This window comes from Hibiscus syriacus, unplaced genomic scaffold (genome assembly GCF_006381635.1).
Source record: "Hibiscus syriacus cultivar Baekdansim isolate YM2019G1 unplaced genomic scaffold, ASM638163v2 tig00110937_pilon, whole genome shotgun sequence".
NCBI lineage: Eukaryota > Viridiplantae > Streptophyta > Magnoliopsida > Malvales > Malvaceae > Hibiscus > Hibiscus syriacus.
The window spans coordinates 92,708-115,297 of NW_024062922.1; the positions used below are offsets into that span (position 1 = coordinate 92,708).

A 22,590-nucleotide genomic window follows, 5' to 3' on the forward strand; every position below is an offset into this window, starting at 1 on the left:
AGGGCGCTATTTTACAACATAACAAAATAAATATTAAATCGAAAATTAATAAACAATGAAGATTATTTTGAAAAATAACTTTTTGAAGGTGATAGTTGATAAAAAAAAGTCTTTATTTTCACACGTAGATCTAAGAAATTATAACATTTATTACAGTTTAATTGAGAGCCATGGGATTATCGTGATGTACAGTACAAAATCACATTCAATGTGTAGAGGTTCACATAAACTATACTAAGTGCCAACATTACAAATTCTCACCCACGTGACTCTTCACCCTCCTTTGACCCACTAATATTTATTATTTTTTATTTATCAATTTATATCTTGGATTTTCTCTTGTCTATTTTAGTAATATAACCTTTTAAATATTTATCTTAAAAATATACTGTGGTTCATCACACGAAAAATACAGAGAAAAAGAGTAATTTCAGTGCAATTCAAATTGAGAAGCAACTCAGGTCCGTGAGACCGTGACCCTATTTATTGTACCGTATTCTCATTTCAGTTCCTTTCAAAAAGGTTACATAAAGGCAAGTAAAATAGTTAAATTTCACTTAATCCTTTAATTTTAAATAAAATATCAATTGACTTTAAGTTTATATAAATATTAATTTAATCCTTAAATTCAATCAAATTAATAACATTGACCGCTACTTATAGCCACTTACGAACCAGCCTAGTAGAGAGGTGTTATATTAAACTAATCATAATCACATTATTATTTTACATTATAAAGTGAACTTCCTCAACGATGTTGCCTTCTTCCATTTATTTCCTATGCTCTACAGCTTTAGACGGAGAGTATGGCAATGACACATTGAATAACTGACTCTTGTTCCGGCCACTACAATACGCCCCACTGCCAAATCAAACAAGCAGACACATAATCAAATCAAATGTTAAGAGGGTAAAATAATTTTATATTAAAAATTAAATTTTTATTACTATTTAAATTTAAAAATTGAAAGGGACAAACGTCTTATTTAATTAATATTTAAATTAAATATCTAAAATACTATTATACCACCAAAATTAAAGGACACAATATTTCAACCATTTTTTAATATTTTAATTTCCACATCATCTTTCTCTTTTAAGTATTTTTATTAATTTTATTCAACCAAATAGAGGGTGACTTGTCACCCCAAATGAAGATAAAATAAAAGAAACTATTATTGTTACAGGCGTAAATTGAACCTATAAGTCTTTTGCATGAGGTACAAGACACCTAACCATTAAGTTAGACTAATCATTTGAGTTAGTTTACAATATTTTGTATTTAACTTATATAAATGTATCATCACAAAATCAATATTTTATGATGATTATGAAATTCGAATATGAAACACTTTAAATTATTGATCGAAAGTTTAACCACTTAACTATAGGGCAAATATGATTTTATGATACTGAACTTATTTTCAATTTTGTTTCTTTTGATGATGTTGGAATATTTTTATATATTATTGAGGTACTGAAGATGAGAAAAGATTTGTCATGTTGGATACTTTCGAAAGGAACGAAGAGAAACCATTGCTTCAATTGTAATGTTGTAGAGTTTTTTTTTTTTTTTGAGAAAATAACCTCAGTGACCGAAAATGTCTTATAATATACGATTTTAACTAATTTTTTTGGATTTATCATGACCAACAAATCGCAATTCGATCTTAAATTCACAACGCGAACTCTAATTTTTCAACTCAGTTTCCAAATTCGCAACGCGATTTTACGATAGTCCAAGTTCGCGTTGCGATTTTCCAAATTTATGTTAGTTCAAATTCGTTGCGATAGTCCAAGTTCACGTTGCGATAGTTTAAGTTCGAGTTGCGATTTTCCAAATTCGTTGCGATAGTCCAAGTTCGCGTTGCGATTTTCTAAAATTCGTTGCCATAGTCCAAGTTTGCGACTAGTGATATTGCATTTGTTTCTTAAGAATTTTCTCTAAAAAGATAGTATCCGCGCAGACGTGTCGAAGACACGTATTACCACGACCGGGACGGACGGCGGCGGTGCGCGAAGTCCCCTTGTTCTCTCCACTCAACAAGGAAGTGGGAAATCCAAGCCTTAAATACTCATTCCCATAGTGTTTCCAATACTATGTGGGTTGAGCATTGCCAACTTGGGAATCTTTATACTATCACAACACATTCTTATTGTTTCAAACTAAGATCTTACAAATGGCTTGGGAATCTTATACACTATCGCAACATATTCTTATTGTTCAAACTCCACGTGAATTTGGAATAGTTAAAATGTAAACTTATTTTGGATTTTTCACTATCGCAACACTTTTTCACTATCGCAACAACACGTTTTTCAAACTCTCGCAAACATTTTAACTATCGCAACACATTTTTCAAAATCGCGTTGCGAATCTGGATATTCGCGTTGCGAATTTGAAAACTGAGTTGAAAAATTAGAGTTCGCGTTGCGATTTTGTTGGTCATTTTGACAAATCCAAAAAAGTTGATTAAAACGTATATTATAAGGCATTTTCGGTCACTAGGTTATTTTTTCTTTTTTTTTTCCTTCGTTATGTTTGGATGCTAGGAAATTGATTTTTTTTACCTAAATATCACTCAATCAAATATTCACTAAAATTCACATTGTTCATAATTTTTGATCTAACACTCATTATGTACTGTGATAAGACACGTTCTACATCGCCTGTTTTGCTCCGGTGATATCATACTCAATAAGACGCATTTATTTACGTGAAAGTTCATCAGAACGCGCATTTAGATCAAAATACTTATCACGTTTTTCTCTAACGCACACGAATCATCCCATTCTTATTCTCAAAATTATAAGAGGGCTAGAGTCTTAATGAACTTTTGACATCTTCAAACTCCACAAAATTTAGAGATAATCTCTCTGAACGAAATATCTCGAATATAATATTCTTCAAAAAAGTTGTAATTAACTCATGATTCTTATAGGTTCATATGACCTAAACAAATTTTAATAAAATCATGTTTAGTCAATTCAATTTTTTTTATATATAAAGAAACCTAATTCTCATCTACTTGGTTTGGGTTATTTTTAAGGGTATATTACATGTTTAGCACATCAATTATTACTTTATTCTGTTTTGGTCACTCAATTATTTAAAAAATCATACTTAATGTTTAATTTTTGTTCATTTGATCACCACCATTAAAATCTAACTGAATATATTCTTTTTATTTTCTTAATGATACTATGGTATTATCTTATGGTGACATGTTAGATTAACGTTAATTTTTAACGATAAATGATCAAAATAAAACCAAAACTAAAATTAGATGTGAGATGTGATCTTATTAAAAAATAGTGAATGACCAAACGAAATAAAAGATAATTGGGTACTACACGTATGGTTTACCCTATTTTTAACTGCCAAACCGGTTGAACCAATAAACTGATTTCCTCGTTTAGTTACTTTTAGGTGACGTTTGGTTCGCTGGAATCCCTTGGAATTAGGGGGAATTGGAATCCAATTCCATCACTTTCCCATGTTTGGTTCAAGTTTTCAAAGGGGGAATTGAAATCCAATTTCATCAAGGGAGAGAAAGTAAATTACATCCATAACATGATAGAATTGAAATATTTGGAGGAGGGAATGTGAAATTTGACCATACTACCCTCATCAATATTTTGGTATTCGGGTCGGATTTTTTTAAAAAATTTCGGGATTGGGTCGGATTTTTTTAAAAAAAATACGGGTTCGGATTTGGGTCGGGTCGGGTTTTTTAAGTTTGATATTCGGGTCGGGTTTTTTTAAGTTTGATAATCGGGTCGGTCGGGTTTTTTTTAAAAAATTTGGGATCGGATCGGGTTTTTTTTAAGTTTGATATTCGAGTCGGGTCGGGTCGGGTTTTTTTAAGTGTGATATTCGGGTCTGATTTTTTTAAGTGTGATATTTGGGTCGGTTCGGGTTTAGGGTGAAAATATCCGACCCGACCCGAAAATAATTTTACCTTATATATTTAAGAATAATTACAATAATACCCCTTTATATATAATTTTTTTCAATCAAGTCACTGTTTTTATTGAATAAAAATAAGTTTTTTATTATTTCGGGTCGGGTTAGGTTTCTAATTCATATATTCGGGTCGGGTGAAACTTTATTTTGGTCGAGTCGAGTCGGGTCTCGGGTGGAGGTTCCCTTGTTATCGGGTCGGGTCGGGTGGACCAAAAACCCGACCCAACCTGACCCATGGTCATCCCTAATTGGGATGATATTAACTTATAATATTTATTAGTATGATTTTTATAATTTATTGAAATGAATAATCAATCAATAAAATGAAAATTTAATATTTTTTAAATTTTATAATATATTACTACATGTAAGTTATAAAAAAACTAAAATTAAGCAAAAAACAAAAAGGGTAATTCTGTCATTTTACATTATTGAAATCAAATTCATGACATGTCTGCGAACCAAATAAAATATAAAATTGAATTCAATTCAATTTCCTGCCAACCAAACAGGTTTAGATTCTAATTCCAATTCTTTCACGATTTTAATTCCCTCATAAACATTTAGCGAACCAAATACCACCAAAGAGATTTCGGCTCCAGTTGTGTCGAGTAAAGTCTCAGACTTTCCTTCCCGATGTCTGTATCTCAAATTCAAGATCTAAAGAGATCCAAAAAGAAGCTCAATGGAAAAGAAACAGTGAGCAGGATTGGATTTTTAATATATAATTATGAGCATGTATTATTATTATATTATATAAAATATGACATAAATTAAATAATTAATTATGTTATAAAGTATTAAAATATTAAAAGTATCATGAAAATAAAAGTGTAGATACTATTAATATTATATTTATAATTTGACGAGAAACAGATTATAAATACATACAATAATTGTTTCTTAAATTATATATAAATGAGTGATCTTATATTTCTCATCAGAGAGTTTATGATTCCGTAAATCTAATTTATTTTTATTTTTTATGATTTATCATGATTAGATACCGATTGTTTTATATTATTATGATTTGGTTATATCATCAGCCCAAACAGTTTTACTTGGAGCTTTAGCTCCTGGCGTCACGTCGGTTCAATTCCCTTCTCAACGATTGATATTTGCAGCCATCTTTAGGCAGTTACTGATAACATCGAGTTTTGATTTTTTTGTGGTTTGGGTTTCAGGGTCCAACATGGAACACACTAAAATCAACGTTTTGATGTTGGGTCTTTCCCTTGCTGTTATGTGGGGTTTAGCTTTCTCCCTACTGCCTCTTCATTGATTCTTCATGTTGCTTCCTCGTCTCATCGCCTCGCCCTCTTCTTGCTTCTTAACTCGTACTGTTTCTTGATTCTTTAGCTAAATTTTGATCCATTCATTATGATTTTGGAGATACTAAATGTGTTATCCATGTTTTGATCATTACTTGAAAGTAACCCATGAGACTCTGTATGATTATAAAATTTTAGATAGCGATGACAATTACAATAGAAAATATAAATAAAATATTTAAAACATACGAAAATTTGAAATTTCTATCCCCTAGCTGGATCTGAGAGCATACTTATTAAGCTATGTTGAATTTGAAATTTCATAAGCTTGATGGATTTATAGCTTACAACATTTGTATGCCTGTTGTCATATGATCTGTTACATTATATTGAAGTTAGGGTTGAACCTGCAGTTGCTTACACAACATGGTTTAGATAACAGGGGAAAGTTGGGGGGTCCGGAATTTCATTTCGATCGTGTTCGAAATATGTTGATTCTCGAATGCTTGCTTAGTTCTTTTCCCAGATTTAGAACAATAAAGTCGAGGGAAGACGGCTATCAAATGGCCTGTTTTTCTTATGACGATCTCTATGCAAGCAAGTAATTATATGCATTGCATCTAATCTTTGTTTCTAGTAGTAAACTGTTACTCTGCATAGACCTTAATTTGGTTGATTGGATTATGTATGCAGGTTTCTTGAACAGACTGGTTTGGTTCCGTCGAACATTAGATGCGAGAGACGGACTCAATACCGAATGATCGTACGAGATGATCAACCAGAATCAACGTAACAGAAGGAACTGATTCTTTTGTTCTTAACATTTGAATACCATTCTTGGGTTTTATTCATTTATTATTGTGGTTAAATTTATCATTTCTGCCTTAATTGGTATGCATCTAAGATTAAACAAAGGGTTATATTTATTGAGGACAGAGATTGAGATTCTGCCAGATATTGAATTGATTGTAATGTAAAAATGTTGAAGTGGTGATTTTACATGGAAAAGCAGATACCTTTAATAACATTAGTTTATACAAACAGGGGTGAACAAAATTCAATCCGATTTGAAAAAAGTTGATTTTTTTAATTTGAATTATTTGAATCAAGTCGATTTGAATTTTAATTTGATTTCTAGTTCAGTTCGAGTTTAGATTTTTCAATTGAAAAATCAAAAATCCAAATTTGATAGCGTTACAATTCAGTCCCTAATTTCTTTTTATTTCTTCACTTCCTTCATTTGAAGTTTATTTTCTTTTATCAAGTTTGAACCATACACTCCTATATTGTATAATGCATATGTAGCTTCAATTCATCTTTTTGAAAATTAAACTTTTATTTAGTCTTTCATTTTTACATGGTTTCTATATTTCTTCGATTACTTATTCGTTTTAAGTCTATTTTTTTATAAAATTTAAATCAAATGTTTCACTAATACTATAGAGTATGTATCTAACTTCACTTATTATTACTAACAACAAATTTATTCTTTTTGTAATTTAGTCCTATTTTATTTAATTTGGTAGTCTTTTTGTAAAAAAATAAAAATTTCCCATCATTTCCTTTGATCATTTATACTCCCATCAATAATTTATTCTGAAAAACATATTATTAAAAAAATAACATATACAACAACAACAAAACCCTATTCTCATATGCAATAGGGTAAGGGGAGGTAGGGTAGTAGGCTGCCCCCAACGCCAGGTTGAGAGCAGCTTCCGTGGAAGACCTGCGGCAATCAGAAAATTAAAAATAAAGATAAAAGTAATGCATGTATAAATAAATAAATAATATTGAACAGTCTTCATATGCGTGTCTGTAATGAGAATTAATCCCTCAAAAAATCCCCGACAAAATTTAAAAAGAGGAAACATGAGGAGAATGATATATTACAAATTGAAATCAATATATATCATAATATTATAAAACAATACAATTAAGTTTAAAGAGAAATCAAAAAAGTTCTATTCAACTCAAAAAAATTAAATAAAATTTAAATCATAAATTAAACTTTTTCAACTCTACTGAATCAATTTTTAACTCGACTGGACCAAATACTTGTCTATAAACACAATATGCAAATTCATGACTAAAAATTAATCGATTGTGTCACATTGTCTAAATTAACGCCCACTTTTTTTTATTAATTTGAGATAAATACGAGACAATATCTATTTAAAGACATCTATTAACAATTGTACATTCATACGTAAATGGTATGTGATTTTCTCTCCTCTTTGTGAAACTTTTGTTAAGTTATTAAGCGGATCTTTCCATTATTTTGGTGCCATCTTTTTCCTTTAGTGGGTTGGTAAGGTAAAGTGATATATAGGCATGCAAACAAGATAAAGATCGTCCCCAATATAGATTTCAGATTAAAGATATGCAGCCACCGCATGATCGGAGGTTGAAACCGTTGCCGGCGGCGGCTGGCGAGAGTAACCAACAGCAGTTACCTCAAAAGTGTCCTCGTTGTGACTCGGTGAACACAAAGTTTTGTTACTACAACAATTATAGCCTCTCTCAACCTCGTTATTTCTGCAAGGGTTGCAGGAGGTACTGGACTCAAGGTGGAACCCTGAAGAACGTGCCCGTTGGCGGGTGGTTGCCGGAAAGGAAACGCTCGAAGGTCCCTTCTTCCGGTGAAAATTCAGGTTCGTTTCAGCCGCAGATTCAAGTACAAACACCACAACAAGAAGCTCAAAAACAAACTGTTGTCTCTTCTTCAGGGGATCATTGAATCCCGGTGGTGGGTTCTTGTCGTCTTTGCCGGCAATTCAGTCAATTCCTCTTGGCGGTGGTTCTTCAAATTTGGGTCTTTTGCAGGGATATGGCGTCCCTTCTTCATTTGAGTACAAGTACAACATCATCAACCGATTCAGCAAACACAGTTATCTCCATTAATATACCCATTGGAGAGGGAAATTCTTGGCATCAAAGTGTCATCAACAATAGTAACTCTGAAGCAGCTTTATGGAGTATCAACAACAACACCGATGGCAACACCGGAAACCGGTAAGACCACCGGACAGGTTTTTGAATCCGAATCAATGGTCTGATCTTTCTGGTTATGGTCCTCCATAATGTTTCTTCTTCTCCCTTCAATTGTCTGTTTAGCTGAGCTGCTGCAATTCTATGCTTGGTTTTAATCTAGTTCAACTCGTTGTCTTATGCAAAACCAGAACAATGATAGTAAACGGGGTCCATAGATGAAACAAAAAGCTTATTTGTTTGCATAGTACTTACGGGATCCAAAAATTTATAAATGATGTTTAAAATTTTAATTTTTTTTTAAAAAAAATAACGAGGGTGTAAAAAAAAATTATTTCCTTTTTTCTTTAACATATTATATTAAATTTTACTTTTTTTTTCTAAATAATGGAGATGCACTTGACCCCTAGGGGTTTAGTGCATCTTCCCCTGTTTAGGGATGAAATTTTAATCTAGTTTAGTGCAGTTAAAACATTTTGAGTTAGTTAATTTGATTTCTAACTTAAATTTTATTTAATTTTTTAGTCGAATCGGTTTAAGTTGTTTGAGTTTTTTAAAATTTAATTATAAATATTTATAATTTTATGGTACTAATTGATTTCAATTTAAATTAATTTCATAACAATATATAATTCTTCATATTTTTCATATGTAATATACATATCATGTAGAGTTAAAGAACTAAAAAATCAATTCATAATTATTAAAAAATCGAATTATTCGAGTTATATTTTACAACTCAAACTTCATTTAAAAAAGTTTCGAGCCGAACTTATGAAATTACGAATTAAGTTAAATCAAATTGAAGTTTTTAACATCAAATTGAATTAAAAAATTTAATTCTTTTAAATCAAATCGTGTTTTATTTATCCCTAAATTGAAGTGAGATGTCATTGTAGAAGTTGTGAAGGAAAGATAGATTGGTTGTTATGCATGGTGGGGCGACTGAGTGACAATTGCAATTGCCGACCTTCGTCATCCCATCACTTTACCCATACCTTATAGGTAAATTTGAAGCACTCAAAGACGGCAATATATGAGTTGGGATTCTTTTTCTGCAACTGTTGATGGAAATAAACTTGAGTTGAAGTGCTTGAAATATTTTGGGTGGACAATTTGGATATGTCAATTATGGCAATTACCGCATGATTATTTGCTTCATCACCTACAAGAAAATACGTGTGGGTGTCTTGGAATTGTCAAGATATGATATCGTCAATCTTTCATATTGGATTTGGTGGAGCCATATAATATTATGTTAATTTTTGCCATACATTCATTGTGAGTGAAGATAATATTATAATATTTTTATGAACATTTTTTTCATTATTTAAAAGAAATATAAATATGATGAAATTTATAATTATAAAGTAAATTAAATATTACCAAGATTACATTATTTACTATTTTGTTTATTTATCTTAATTTAATTCAAAGATAACTCTATGTATTCTACATATTTTTTTTTAGGAATTTAGAGGTCTATTAATAGACATTGACCTATGTAATATTCATTCATCAATCAAATATAAAAATTATTTTCAAAGTTTGTTTGAGAATTTAACCCTTATTTTTTTTCCAGATCATCCATCATAAACATCAAGGGTTTAGACTATTTACCTGTGCATTTTCTTATCATTTGGTATATGTTTCCGCTAGTTCTTAATTTAACGCAGGGTTTCCTTTCAATCTTTATGTTTTACGAACTCTGTAAAATCTTTCTAAAACTTTAGAATTTTTTATTTTTTTTATTTTAAATTTGTATTGTATGTTGCTATTTTTTTTTTAAAAGAAATGAACCTTATTGAAAACTCTTTCATATCTGAATTCAAGTCGAAGTTCGAACCCAAGCGGACGAAGAAAAAGAGTGCTCAAATAATTTATTAATACCAAAAAATCAGTATATAAGTAAGGCCGATGACTGTATCGATTTGGATTTTTTAAGCTTTATGATGTCGTATGGGTTTTTATTATCATTGGATAAATTGGATTATGCTGTCTATCTATAGTTCATTATTTTGTGATGCTTAATGGTGAGGTACAGGTCCAATTACTATTTTTCTTTGGATCGATGGGCATTGGAAGTTTAATGCAAAGGTGAGCTCAACCACAAGCAGTAAAAAAACCACACTTAATGCAATGGGAGACAATTGGGACACCCGGTCGGCAAGTACCACTACCGGCGCTGGCGGCTACGCTGTTTTAAAGCATACCAATTACAGTAAATCAATGGCACTTTGCAATTGAATAACATTCATTATACCAAAACCAGAAAATGGGAAAAAAAAATAGTTCATATCTGATCTTTAACTGAGGACAACGACATATACCCAAAAACAAGTACATGTCACGCAACTTATATATTCATACAACATAGAAGCCAAATTACTAAACAAATGAAGCAAAAGGAACTAAGCCTATGCTATATTCTTTATTCTTCAACAAGCTTCATATGTTGATGGTGATTGATGAAAAAGAGGACGATAACTTCAAGCGATGAGGATGAAGAGGATCTGACGTCTCTCTCGGCGCAATATCTGAATATTATTGCAGTAGACGTGAACACTCGGATCCCATCTTCTCCCTTGTATGCTTCAACAACACTTAAATATAGAGATGTATAAGTTCGCTTTTTCTTCTAGATCAGAGAAGTGACCGAGGACCCAATGTTTGCTTGACCATGACAGGCACCACCAACGGTTTCATATGAACCGGTTCGCTCTGGCTGAGCTTGGAATGGTACATTCCATTCCATTCTTCTTTTCGATTCTTCGACTTCGATGTCTTTCATCGTTAGCTCACTTTCGGTCATGTGAAGATCTAAAAGGAGATAAGGCTACGCCACAACTGATGAACTTGTGTTGGTGAAGAGTAGAAGCTAACAATGATGCATTGGTGGTGATGTGGAGGATGCAAAGATATTAGGGTACCATTCATCTGATACAGCCCCAGAAGAAAACCCTAATCCAAGAGCATTCATTTGAGATTGGAAATCGTGGTATGGGAGATTCATATCAGAAGGGTTACTATCGTAAAACAAAGGGTTGTTGATATGGTGACTTGAGGTTGAAAAAACATCGACTCGAGGTTGAGATATTTGAGGGTTAGGATTCGCACCACCGACAATAATGGCGGGAGAAGGCCTCTTGTGACGCCTGTTTCTGCGACATCCTCCGCCGACGGGAATGTTCCTTAGAGTGCCTCCGTTGGTCCAATAACGCTTACAAGCCTTGCAAAAGTGTCTAGGCTGAGACAAACTGTAGTTGTTGTAGTAGCAGAACTTAGTGTTGGATGAATCACACCGAGGACACTTTAGGGCTTGTTGTTGTAGTTGGCTCGGTTTCTCCATTAGCTTACTTGTTGAACTATCAAGTGTGTTTCTCATCAATACGATTCTACAAAAATAAAATAAGAGAAAAGAAAGTGGATTAGGTGTTCTCAGGGTAAAATAACAACACAACATACAAATTCCCTCACAAAAAGCAAAGCAACAAAAATGGGGTCATCACCCATGTTTTATATTATGATTTGATTGAGAGAGAGAAAAACCATTGGCCAAGCATTAGTAGTTGAAGAGATTACAACCATATGTCGAACGAGGGATCGGGTAGGGTCGGTGGCTCCATAAAAATTTCAAATATTTTTTTATATTTTTGATTGACTTTTTTTTTCATCGTATGAAATTTTATAAATTCAACGTCCCTTAAAAAAATTTAAATTCATTCATTAACATAAAATTTTGTGTTCGTCCCTGATTACAAGAATCTTCTCTCAAATACAAAAGAGTCTTTGTTAATAAAAAATTAGTTATTTAATTTATTGATCAATTAATTCAAATTAAGTACCGTGAAAATTATTATTAATGTAATTTTTTAAATTAATTTATTATATTCATAATATTATGATTTTAACAAATTATTTATAAAAAAAAAAAAATGTGATTTAAAGAGTTGTGTATGGAGTGCAAATATTCAAAATTAAAGAACTAGACAAGAAGGTAAAGCAAAAGGGACGGATTAATCTTTTGGGAAGTTCAAGAAAGAAAGAATATAAAATGAGATTTTTCTTTCTTTTTGCATATCATTTTTGTAACCTTAACATTCCTTTATAGAGGAGAGGGATTCCCTAGTGGCTAGTGCTCCTTCCCCCAATGCAAGAGGCAAATCCCCTCTACTTTACTTTATTTCATAATTATTATATATATTAATTAATATTTCCATTATTTTGTATTATAAGGTATTAAAAAAAGTTTATAACCTACCCCAAATTTGTAAACATATAGGAAACACAAAATTAATTTATATGCTTTGTAGGTGTAGTAGAGTGGCCTTTGATAATATATTAAAATTAAAATATTTATATTTGAAATATTTATATTTGAAATGTGAATTAAAAATCTTAATTTCTCAAGTAAAACATGTTACTATTTTGGAAAGAACATAAATTTGGCTACTTTTTCATTTTATATAGTTCATATAGATAACATCATGGATTAATAAATAAATTTAATTACAAATTATAAGATGAAAAGTGTAAATTTATCATTAATCATATAATTTATATTTAGATTATTGAATTTAATTTTAATTTTGATCATGAATATTTAATTTAATCAAATTACATTATTTAATTTTTATTATTAATTGATCCATCAAGTGGTCTCAGTGATTAAGAGGAATGTTGATTTCTCAAGGTCTTGGATTCGAGCAACTGTGTCTACGGGATGTGTCTGTGTTGTCAATGATTAAGAAACATTTGAACATATGCGACTTTCTAATCACTCAAACTATTAAAAAAAAACATTATTATAAAATAATTCAGTTATACTAACACCATTAAACAAATTTAACAAAAAAATTAAAACTGACATTTTTTACTTAACATATTTTTATATTAATTAAATAAAATTTAATTAATTTTTTTTTAATTTTATCAAATGTTTTGTTTAAATAAAATTTAAAAAAAAAACTAATTTTTTCTATAAATTCTGATCACGATATTTAATTTAATCAAATTATGCCACTTAACTTTCATTATTAATTGAATCCATCAGTGACCTCAATAGTTAAGGAAAATGTTGATTTCTAGAGGTCCTAGATTCGAGCAACTATGTTTACAGGGTATGTCCGTATTGTCAATGATTAAGCAAAATTTTCAACATATATTACCTTATAATTATCCAAAATTATTAATAAAACAACTCATTTATACTAAAACCATTAAACAATTTAAAAAAATAAAATCGACATTTTTACTTAACATATTTTTATATATAATTATCAAATAAAATTTAATTGATAATTTAAATATTTTTTAGAATTTTATCCAATGTTTTATTTAAATAAAATTTTAAAAAACTAAAATTTTCTATAAATTTAAATTCTAATAGAAACTATTTAGATTTAATATTCTAAAATATAAGTTATCTCATCAATCTTTACCATATTGTTTCTTCAAATAAAACAATTAAAAACTAAAAACAAGAATAACAAAAAGCATAATTCCATGCAATAGTAAAGCACACACAAAAAATAATAAAGAATTGTCAAAGTTGGAAAAAAAAAACATGTGGGGGCAGCCACGCATCTATGATTTATCCCACCCACTGATTATCCAAAGCAGCTCATCGATTCACGTCTCTTATATATAATTGAATCAAGTTCAAATCTAATTAAAAAATAATTAATCTATTTAAATTTATTGATCTAATATAAAATAAATTTGATATTTATGTTTAAAACATAAGTTGAAATATATATTTAAATTAAAATTTTTAATATTAAATGATCTCAGTTGTGATAAAAAAATATTACTTTTTTTAAAATATTCAAATTCAAATAATAGGCTGAGATTTTTCATTTTCTTCGAAGACCATAAATGGTACATTTATAACGTGGAGAACTAATAAAAGAGAGAGAAGGAGAATATAGCCGTATTGGGGTTTTTTCCCTCTCTAAAGACATAGGGGGGAGTTTGGTCCTACAGCTACAGCACACTATGAGTTGATCATTGCCCCCACCATTTACTAATTGCTAAACATGAAAGAAACCAACCACACCTACAATGTGCAGCAAATATCTCACATTCCCACTCTCCTTTTTCTAGGTTATTATATATTTACTTGTTTGGACGCACCACACCATTAGCTTTGAGTTCAGTAACGAAAGACGATCAACGATATCAATGGTATAATAAAATATTTTTCTTCTTAGAGGTTTTAGGTTTGAGAAACTGCATTTATAGTGTGTGTATTACTAATGATTAAAAAAAAATTCTAAACAGATACTATATTATAATCACCCTAAATTATTCACACTAAAAAATAACAGCAGAAAAATACCCTCTTATCCTTTGTCTTAAGGTGTTAATTGGAAAGTTATCAACTTCGTTTGAGAATTTTTTGCAATACCATTGGATTTTCAAATGAAAACTGATTAGTTTCATGATGGTAAATCATTTTAATAGTTATTGGACTAATTTGTAAGATAAATGAAAGTTAGAACATTCATGGATATTATCCCTGATCATAAATTAGTGGAATTTCATTGATGTTGGAGTATATGTACCACCAACCTTTATTTTAGAATTTTGGTAATTGAAACTTAGTCAAAATTATGTATTTTATAAGGTTTAGTAAGGAAATACCAAGTCCCTCTTTATTCTAGCCTAAACCAAAATTTTTTAGGGAAAATAACTCCCTCTAAGTAAGGAATACCAAGTCCCTCTTTATTCTAGCCTAAACCAAAATTTTTAGGGAAAATAACACTCCCTCTAAGTACTAAAGTCTAACTTTCAATAAGGGAGGGCAACAAAGATATTTGAAGAGGAACCCAATTGAGCTAGTGTAACTTGAAATATTTGTTGTCATTAGAGGAAAAATGTGCATGTAGAAAGCAGTAGTATATGGATTCTTGTCCAGGGACAATATTCCACTTGATGATTGATCAATCCATCATGTACCCTGCTGTACTTTCATTTGTCTGCTTTTATTTTGTGGACGGTGATGATGAATGTTCAAAAAGGTTGATATTAGGCCATGTCTAACTTGGGAACATATAACTTTGAAATGAGCTAATTGCAGTCGTTTTTATTTTCACTAATCGACGAATTCAAGCTTCGAGATCATATCGATAAATCCCATGGATCAGCCTATGATTGGGCAACTTAGGTAAATATAACTTTAAAAAGTTAGAATTGTTGAAAACAGATAAATGATTGACTTCCTTGGTCATTCTTGATTCCAAGGAGCTTCATGGCTAGCTCCCAGGTCACGATTGCAGCTGCATTAGCCGGAAGTGCTCTCACTATTGTAGGACCCAAACCTGCATAGCATTCTCTATTCCGGCCCTCCTGTAAATCTGTGAGGCGAAGAGTGTCGATATCATTTCGAGCTTTACAGAATCTCATGATGCTGCCCTGTGCCTTCTGGTACTAGGAGAGGCTAATTCCATAACTACAAAAAAATGAGAGAATTGGATCGACGTCTTACCGAATTTAGAACTTGAAAAGGATTCGTCGGAGCACTCTTATCCGGACTAGTCTGGATAATGGTCTTTGCCACATCCAAAGGTAAAACAGCTGACCAGAACTGGAAATAAAAGACCATATAGTAACTTAGAAGTAAAAATTCGGAATGCAAGGATTTTAGAATGCTTACAGCAACACCACCAAGACCACCAGTCAAAATTCCGATTCCGATATCAGTCAAGTAGGGTCCAATGCATCATTGTTCAGCCGTAGGTGCATGTAATGACGGACATATTCATACACACTAAAAAGACTGCATTGCCAACGGATTCTCCCACAATGTCGCAGTTCCACCACGGAACATGCCTGCAACCTGAAATGCTTCCGTTAGCTTAAACCAGCGATGCATTAAGTCTTTGAAAAGCAAGTATTTTCTCACCCCATCACTTTTTATGGTCTTCAGTGCACAATGGAGAGGACTAGGATAGCTATTGGACTTTGGAACCAACGAATCAGTGCCTTGAACTTGCATCCTACACTGGCGAAGCCCACAGTTACATGGAAATCAGAGAGCAAATCATGGCACGTATAAATACAGAACCGTTACCTTCACCAGCTCCGATGGACATAGAACAAACTGATAATAGCTCCACCGAAAGCAGCCGATGGAATTATTACTCGAGGCTGCGGCTCACTACTCCGAATTCCTCCCTTCATTAGCCAAAAGAATTAAAAATCAGTACATGCTTTCCGATCTTATTTCGTCAGTAAAGTTCCATGGATAATGTATGATCATCACCTTCGATTTCAATCAATACGAACCTGCGAAACTTTTTCGTCTGCGAATAATGACGAAAACAAGCGAACTTTCGAAAGCCACACCAATGAAAGATGATGTTGCCCCTTTATAAAGCCCTTTAACCTGCCAAAGGTAGAGGCAACAGACATATGTAATAGACGCTAAGAATTTTAGGATTTGATTACTACTACAACAAAGAATCAATGAATTAGTACAAAATGAGGTATTCTGCAACAGAATGTTGAAATCTGGGAAATCACCATAAACAATATAAGTGAGAAATGTTCAAGAAACATACCCCTTCAGTTGAAAGTATCCTAGCAGTACAATGCAAGCCATTTCTGTATTTAATACATTCAACTTCAGTATTGTGTTTCTGCAACTGCACCTACAAATAAAATTTGCAATCAAAAAACAAAGCATAGATCTTCAAAAGCTTGTCCAGACCCATGTCTGAAAAAAAGCTTTATCCTTTCAAGGAAAAAAAAGAGAATTTTATTATACCTTGACAGTATCGAAGGGGTGACCGACGACGACGGTAGCAACACCGGCGAGCAAGCCGGCGACGTACTCTTTGTAACCGGAAGATTTGGTGGAAGGCTCCCCCATGGGTTGTAAAAATCCTACTTTAGTTTGGAAGTAAAATGGACATTCGAGATTGGTCCAATCCCTGTCGGATCGTTGACTACGAGAGCAACATAGATCTTGTTGATTTAAGACAACTTGGGTAACTGAATAGGGATTAAGGAAATTTTAGCCCTTGAATTTGGTAATTTTTTTCATTTGGGTCCTTAGTTAATGCTTAAAGATATCACTGAAACTGAAAAACAATTCATCAATTTATATTTTTTGAGTATCACTTTAATTTTATTACTAGACGTCGATCAATGTTGTTCACTTTAGTTTTAAATGCTTCAAGAATCTTTGCTTTATAAATTATATAATTCACGGATTTTTATAATTTTACGAAAGTGGAATTGTGGTATTAACAAAAGAAACAGATAAGATTAATTATATTAAAAGATTTTTCGGATTTGGGACTTGGACGAATAACTCAACCCTGAGAGGCCAAGACTGCAGCCAACATAGTTCAACAACATTCTCCATGTCAGGCATTCGGAATCCGATTTTATTCGAGAAATGTAATTACAAATGAGTAGGGGGTTCATTAATACTTCCCCTAAACCCCATTGTTCATATGATCCGTCGGCGAACTCCGGCAAAACCAGAGTCTTCATATCGTGGTAGTTCGAAACTTGGTTCTGCATATTCCAGGGAATGATTTCGTTTTTCTCTTTTCGATACATATGACACAAGAAAGACTGCAAAGGTCTAACTTACTAGGAAGAATCTGATTAGGGAGTCTTTCCGGTTTGCCGAGTTGAGATGTTCCCTTCAACAATTCGTTCCTTTCAGCTATGAATTTAGCGAACCGAGAACCCTTCCCCTCTTTGCTGTCGTTACCTTCTACTGGCAGCTGGGGAAGGTCAAGCCGGGGGCCTGGCTTGGGAGATAACGGAGGCATCAATGTCCATACTGAGGAAAGGTGTTCGTTTGGTTGGTCAAGATGTTGCAGAGGCGAAAAGTCTTTCATGACTGTTGACGAAAAACAAAATAATTTACGAATTTTAGTAAAGGATTTACATAATCGAAACTGAATTTAGCAGCAATATAAGTAGAAGAAGATCGAACACGGTAACCATCGATATCCTAATTAACTAACCTCTCGCAAACTGAAAGATCGGCATCAAAACTGCACTTGTGATGCTGAAGTTCAAGTGTGGTATAACTTTTCCTCCACCATGCCTGGCATTGCTGTATCAAGAATATATCTCGTTAAGAACAGTTCGATCAGCAAGCACAGACGAGCTTAATAACCAAAAAAAAAAAAAGAAACGAGGATTACTCGAATAAACACAATAAAATGGTGTCACAATCATGTATACACATGAGCATCAATTATGTACTCCATCCATATGGCCACAACAACAAAAGCGACAAGATCACAAGAATATGCAGAAGCACATTTCTGACTAACCAATATGATGTCAAAGCGATATGAGACACATAATCAAAATAGCAACGAATTATCGATAAGTGACCAACCCATTTCTGCACAATTGCTATTCAACATACCTTGTAACAAGTCCAATCAAACGACCATCTGAGTTGACAACAGAACCACCACTTCCACCAGGATGAACAGCAGCAGTTGTTTCGAGCATTGCTGGATATTGAAACCCCTGGTAGAAAATTTGTAATATAAGGGCATCTCTGCTTTGACTACTTTTGAAACCACTCCGGAGCAAACAGAAGGAGAGAAGCCTGCAAAATACAGATAAAAGATTTCAAATTTAAGAAATCATGAGAAGTATTGATAAACTATTTATTCAGTTGAAAGTACACAAAACAATCCCAAGGGACTCAGTCCATCAAAATCATTTCACTAAGAAAATTCCGTGCTCCTATATGAATCAAAGAAAAACTGCAGTGATCAGATAGTTAAGAAATTTTCAGGGGATAAGAGTCACTGGACAATTTGACACATATTTGAATGGCATATAGTGAAAAGAACTCGAGCAAAGAGTGATGTAAACACAGTAGATTCAGATGCATCTAAATAACCACAAACAAATAGATAAATGGACAACAGCTTTACCACATCTTGGTGCCAGCAGTCCATGTCCAATTACGTATGCCTTTGATCCTACGGATGGCTGATTAAAATCCACCATAATAGGGCTAAGCTTATCGGGAATATTATCAAGTTGAAGCAGCGCAACATCCAATGGTCCCTTGCAAATATATACTACCTTGGCATTGCACCAAATCCAAGGGTCCAGATGATCAAGTCGAACTCGTATACGTCTATGGCCAAGGAAAAGTGAATTCACCTTGTACCCTTTCTGATCATCAGCCAGTGGAAATGGTACTAAGCTACTTTTCTGGTACCTGTCAAATACTCCCCCCTCAGGAGATGCAGATCCTTCAGGTAGTAAAAACGGTGCCTCGTTATTTGACCCACTTCTTACAATTGTTTTCCCAAATCGCCAAGGTTCCAACAGGTGAGCATTTGTGAGTATTAGGCCTTGATCATTGAGCACAACACCTGATGCCCATACACCATCATCAATGGTAATAAGACATATAGAAGTCATTGCCTTCTCAATCAGTAATGAAGGACACGGAGAGTTAAGATGATCATGATTGTAACAGCAGAGTCCATTTGAACCGTTGCTTTTAGACAGTAATCCATTTCCTACATTATTTAAGCTTCCGCTGTTGATATGAATCCCCTTTTCTGCAATTTGTGGCTCCTTCAGCAGCAAGTCACCGCAAGAACTTGCAATGGCTTCCCACGGAATCACTAGCTGTTACCCAAGGCTACACTTCGCTGTGATGCATTACCATTGAGAAAGCTTAAAGAATATGAATATGAAAAATATGTGGAAGTTACCTGAATCTCTCAGCATCACTGTTCTTTGCCTCAAAGGTCGGTCAACATACCAACTAGCGTGTTCTGATCACTAAAAACTGGAGCACCTTCCATTCCTGGAAAAAACGTCAGTCATAATTAGGAGTTTAAGACTTTGTGGTATAAAAAAGATCATAGGCAACAAAACGGAGGAATATCCTCACCAGGTAGACATCGAATCAGCCATCAGCAATGCTCTGTCGGTTGATTTAGGAGGATAGCAATTGGCAACGGATCCACTGACATGCTGGTTCAAGTGGCTACATCAGTTAAGCATAAAACTCCCGAAAGAATGTAAGCAGGCAAAATGATTAATAATATCATGTCGAGAGAGAGAGATAAAATTACTGATAGTTTCATAGAAAAGTTAAATTCCCAAAAAAGATTAGTTCTATTTCATGTTCCGCAAGAATCAGTTGAGTGATCTAAGCAATTGGATTAATCAAAACTAATTTTGGCAAACAAGTCGGTTATTATCAATGTTTAACTTGTTACAATGTAAAAGTCATTTATACAGGACGAAGCATTACCTGTTAAAGAAGTGAACGGGAGAGAGGATTCCAAAAGGAGATCCTATTGCCAGAATAAATTCTCCCATTTTATTCAGAGGTGATATCCCAATTTTAGGTAGGTCCTGGTTCATGATAATCCACAACATTAAAGGCCATATCAACCAGAAAATCGAAATATGTTCATTTGCCACAGTGGTTGCCATTGAAAAATTAACAGTACACATTAACTAAGGTAAGAGTATAATGAAAAAATGTTTACATTTAAATGGAAGCCAACCCCAAGGATAGCAATTCTAGTTGTTGACCTGGCCATTTGACTAGGATTGCTATATTTCCCCATCACCTGCTTCTCGCGCTCCATTAAAAAGTTGTGATCATACTCAATCTGAAATAAAGCTAAAGCATCATATCTTGTTGGATATCCGTCAAGAATTAATAAAGGAAAAATGTTTCATCGAACATGATCAAGAAATAAAAGGAAAAGTCCAGGATCTACGGTAAACGCAAACTAACAACATTTTATTGACTATCTTAAGTAAATAAATCTGTCAAGAAACTTATGCCTGCATGCAACAGAACATCGACCAACACAACGAAAGAAAATCAGTGTTCTAAAGCATAAATGCTTTGGTGTCCAGAATTTCTCAAAGCAGCATACATAGCCACTAAAACTACTAACACTTCTAATGGTCTCTAGAACATTAGCCCAACAAGAGTAAAAAAGATAACTGTAGTTCACACAGAGCTTCTATGAAGCAAGCCCGACCAAAGGAATACAATAAACAGAGTTTGTTTCATACTTGCCTGCGTCTGAGTACCGTTCATTTCAGGCTGATGAGTTGAAACCAATGACCAACCGAACTCCCATCCATTCTCTTGTGAGCCTGAAGAAGCTTGAACAAGGGATTGAAGCGCGAGAGATGATGTAGGTACATCAACCTTCAATCCATTTATCAGTCAAATATCATGTATATAGTATGAAATCAAATTCTCAAGTGCTACAAGTGTTTTAGCCATACTAACAACTTATAAATGCTCACCATTTTCATTAGCCGTGCAGCATGCCAACGACAAGCTCCTTTATCCGAATCAAACACCCATGTTTTCCTACAAAATGAAACTATTTCATTCAAATAACCTGAAATTTTAATCAAACAAATTGTCATACCAAATTAATCAACAGCCATTGCCTATCTTATACCTCAACCATTATATCAATCTCAGCTCCAGGAATCAACTCAGGCAGACTCTGCATCAAAAACAAAAAGTCAGCACAGTATAAGCTCAAGATCCCAATTAAAAAGTCAACGTTGCTACCTGAGAAGGTTTTCCCTATGTTGAATTGTGAGAAAAGGCTCAATGACTGATGCAACTGTCATAACTAACATCGAATTCCGACCATCATCAGTGTCCCAAAAGCGCTTAGCCACCTCAGTGTTATAAAGGGTGTCGGGTAAGAACATGCCTGAAGCTGACAGTGTCGTTTTGCCAGAACTAAAATACCCAAAAAAAGAAGGATCAAATTCAACAAATTGAAAAAACAATGACAAAAATAAAATACAACAAAAAATAAAACTCACTGGTATTGGTGAAAGGCATGATTCCTCATCTTCAGACCTTTGGGTCCTGCACAATTAAAAAAACACATAAATTTAAACACCCAGATGAACAAAATATACAAGGAAACAGAGAATTGCAGAGGAAAATGAGCTTACAGGGCCTTGGACTCTGACCAAAACAGAGAAATTCCGGGCGAAATCGACAGTTTCAGGTAGACCCATTTGGATTAATAAAATATAAGAAGAAAATTCAGATTAATTCGATGAGATACAATTATAGGTTTTGGAGGATTGGGACTGTGGGGAGACCATTAAAAACGAAGAACCAGAAGGAGACCTTGGGCCTGATATTTTTGACTTCACGAGCTTGAAAAAAAAACTTTTAAAATCATAGTGTGTAAAATGAAAGATTTTGTTTATATTGATTATTTATTGCATTTTCTAATTAAATAGTTTTTTAAAATAAAACTTTTCTAATTATATATTTAATTATAAAAGTGTGAACTTATTAAATATTTTTATTATTTTAATATTTAAATACTATTATAT

The 22,590-nt window shown here is 33.0% G+C and overlaps 1 protein-coding gene and 3 pseudogenes across 1 annotated transcript; 1 reads left to right on the forward strand and 3 right to left on the reverse strand.

The window, feature by feature from the left end:
• Positions 1–7,621: 7,621 nt before the first annotated feature.
• Positions 7,622–7,978, forward strand: LOC120147305 (dof zinc finger protein DOF5.3-like). The gene has a single exon (XM_039160712.1). The coding sequence runs from the start codon at positions 7,622–7,624 to the stop codon at positions 7,976–7,978; it is 357 nt and encodes a 118-aa protein (XP_039016643.1).
• Positions 7,979–10,830: 2,852 nt separating this feature from the next.
• Positions 10,831–11,817, reverse strand: LOC120147359 (annotated as a pseudogene).
• Positions 11,818–15,347: 3,530 nt separating this feature from the next.
• On the reverse strand, positions 15,348–17,222 carry LOC120147361 (annotated as a pseudogene).
• A 481-nt stretch (positions 17,223–17,703) lies between these two features.
• On the reverse strand, positions 17,704–22,384 carry LOC120147360 (annotated as a pseudogene).
• Between the last annotated feature and the right edge of the window lie 206 nt (positions 22,385–22,590).

Excerpts from the sequence above, each read along its gene's own strand:
- LOC120147305 (XM_039160712.1), top strand. The coding sequence starts at position 7,622 with ATGCAGCCACCGCATGATCGGAGGTTGAAACCGTTGCCGGCGGCGGCT.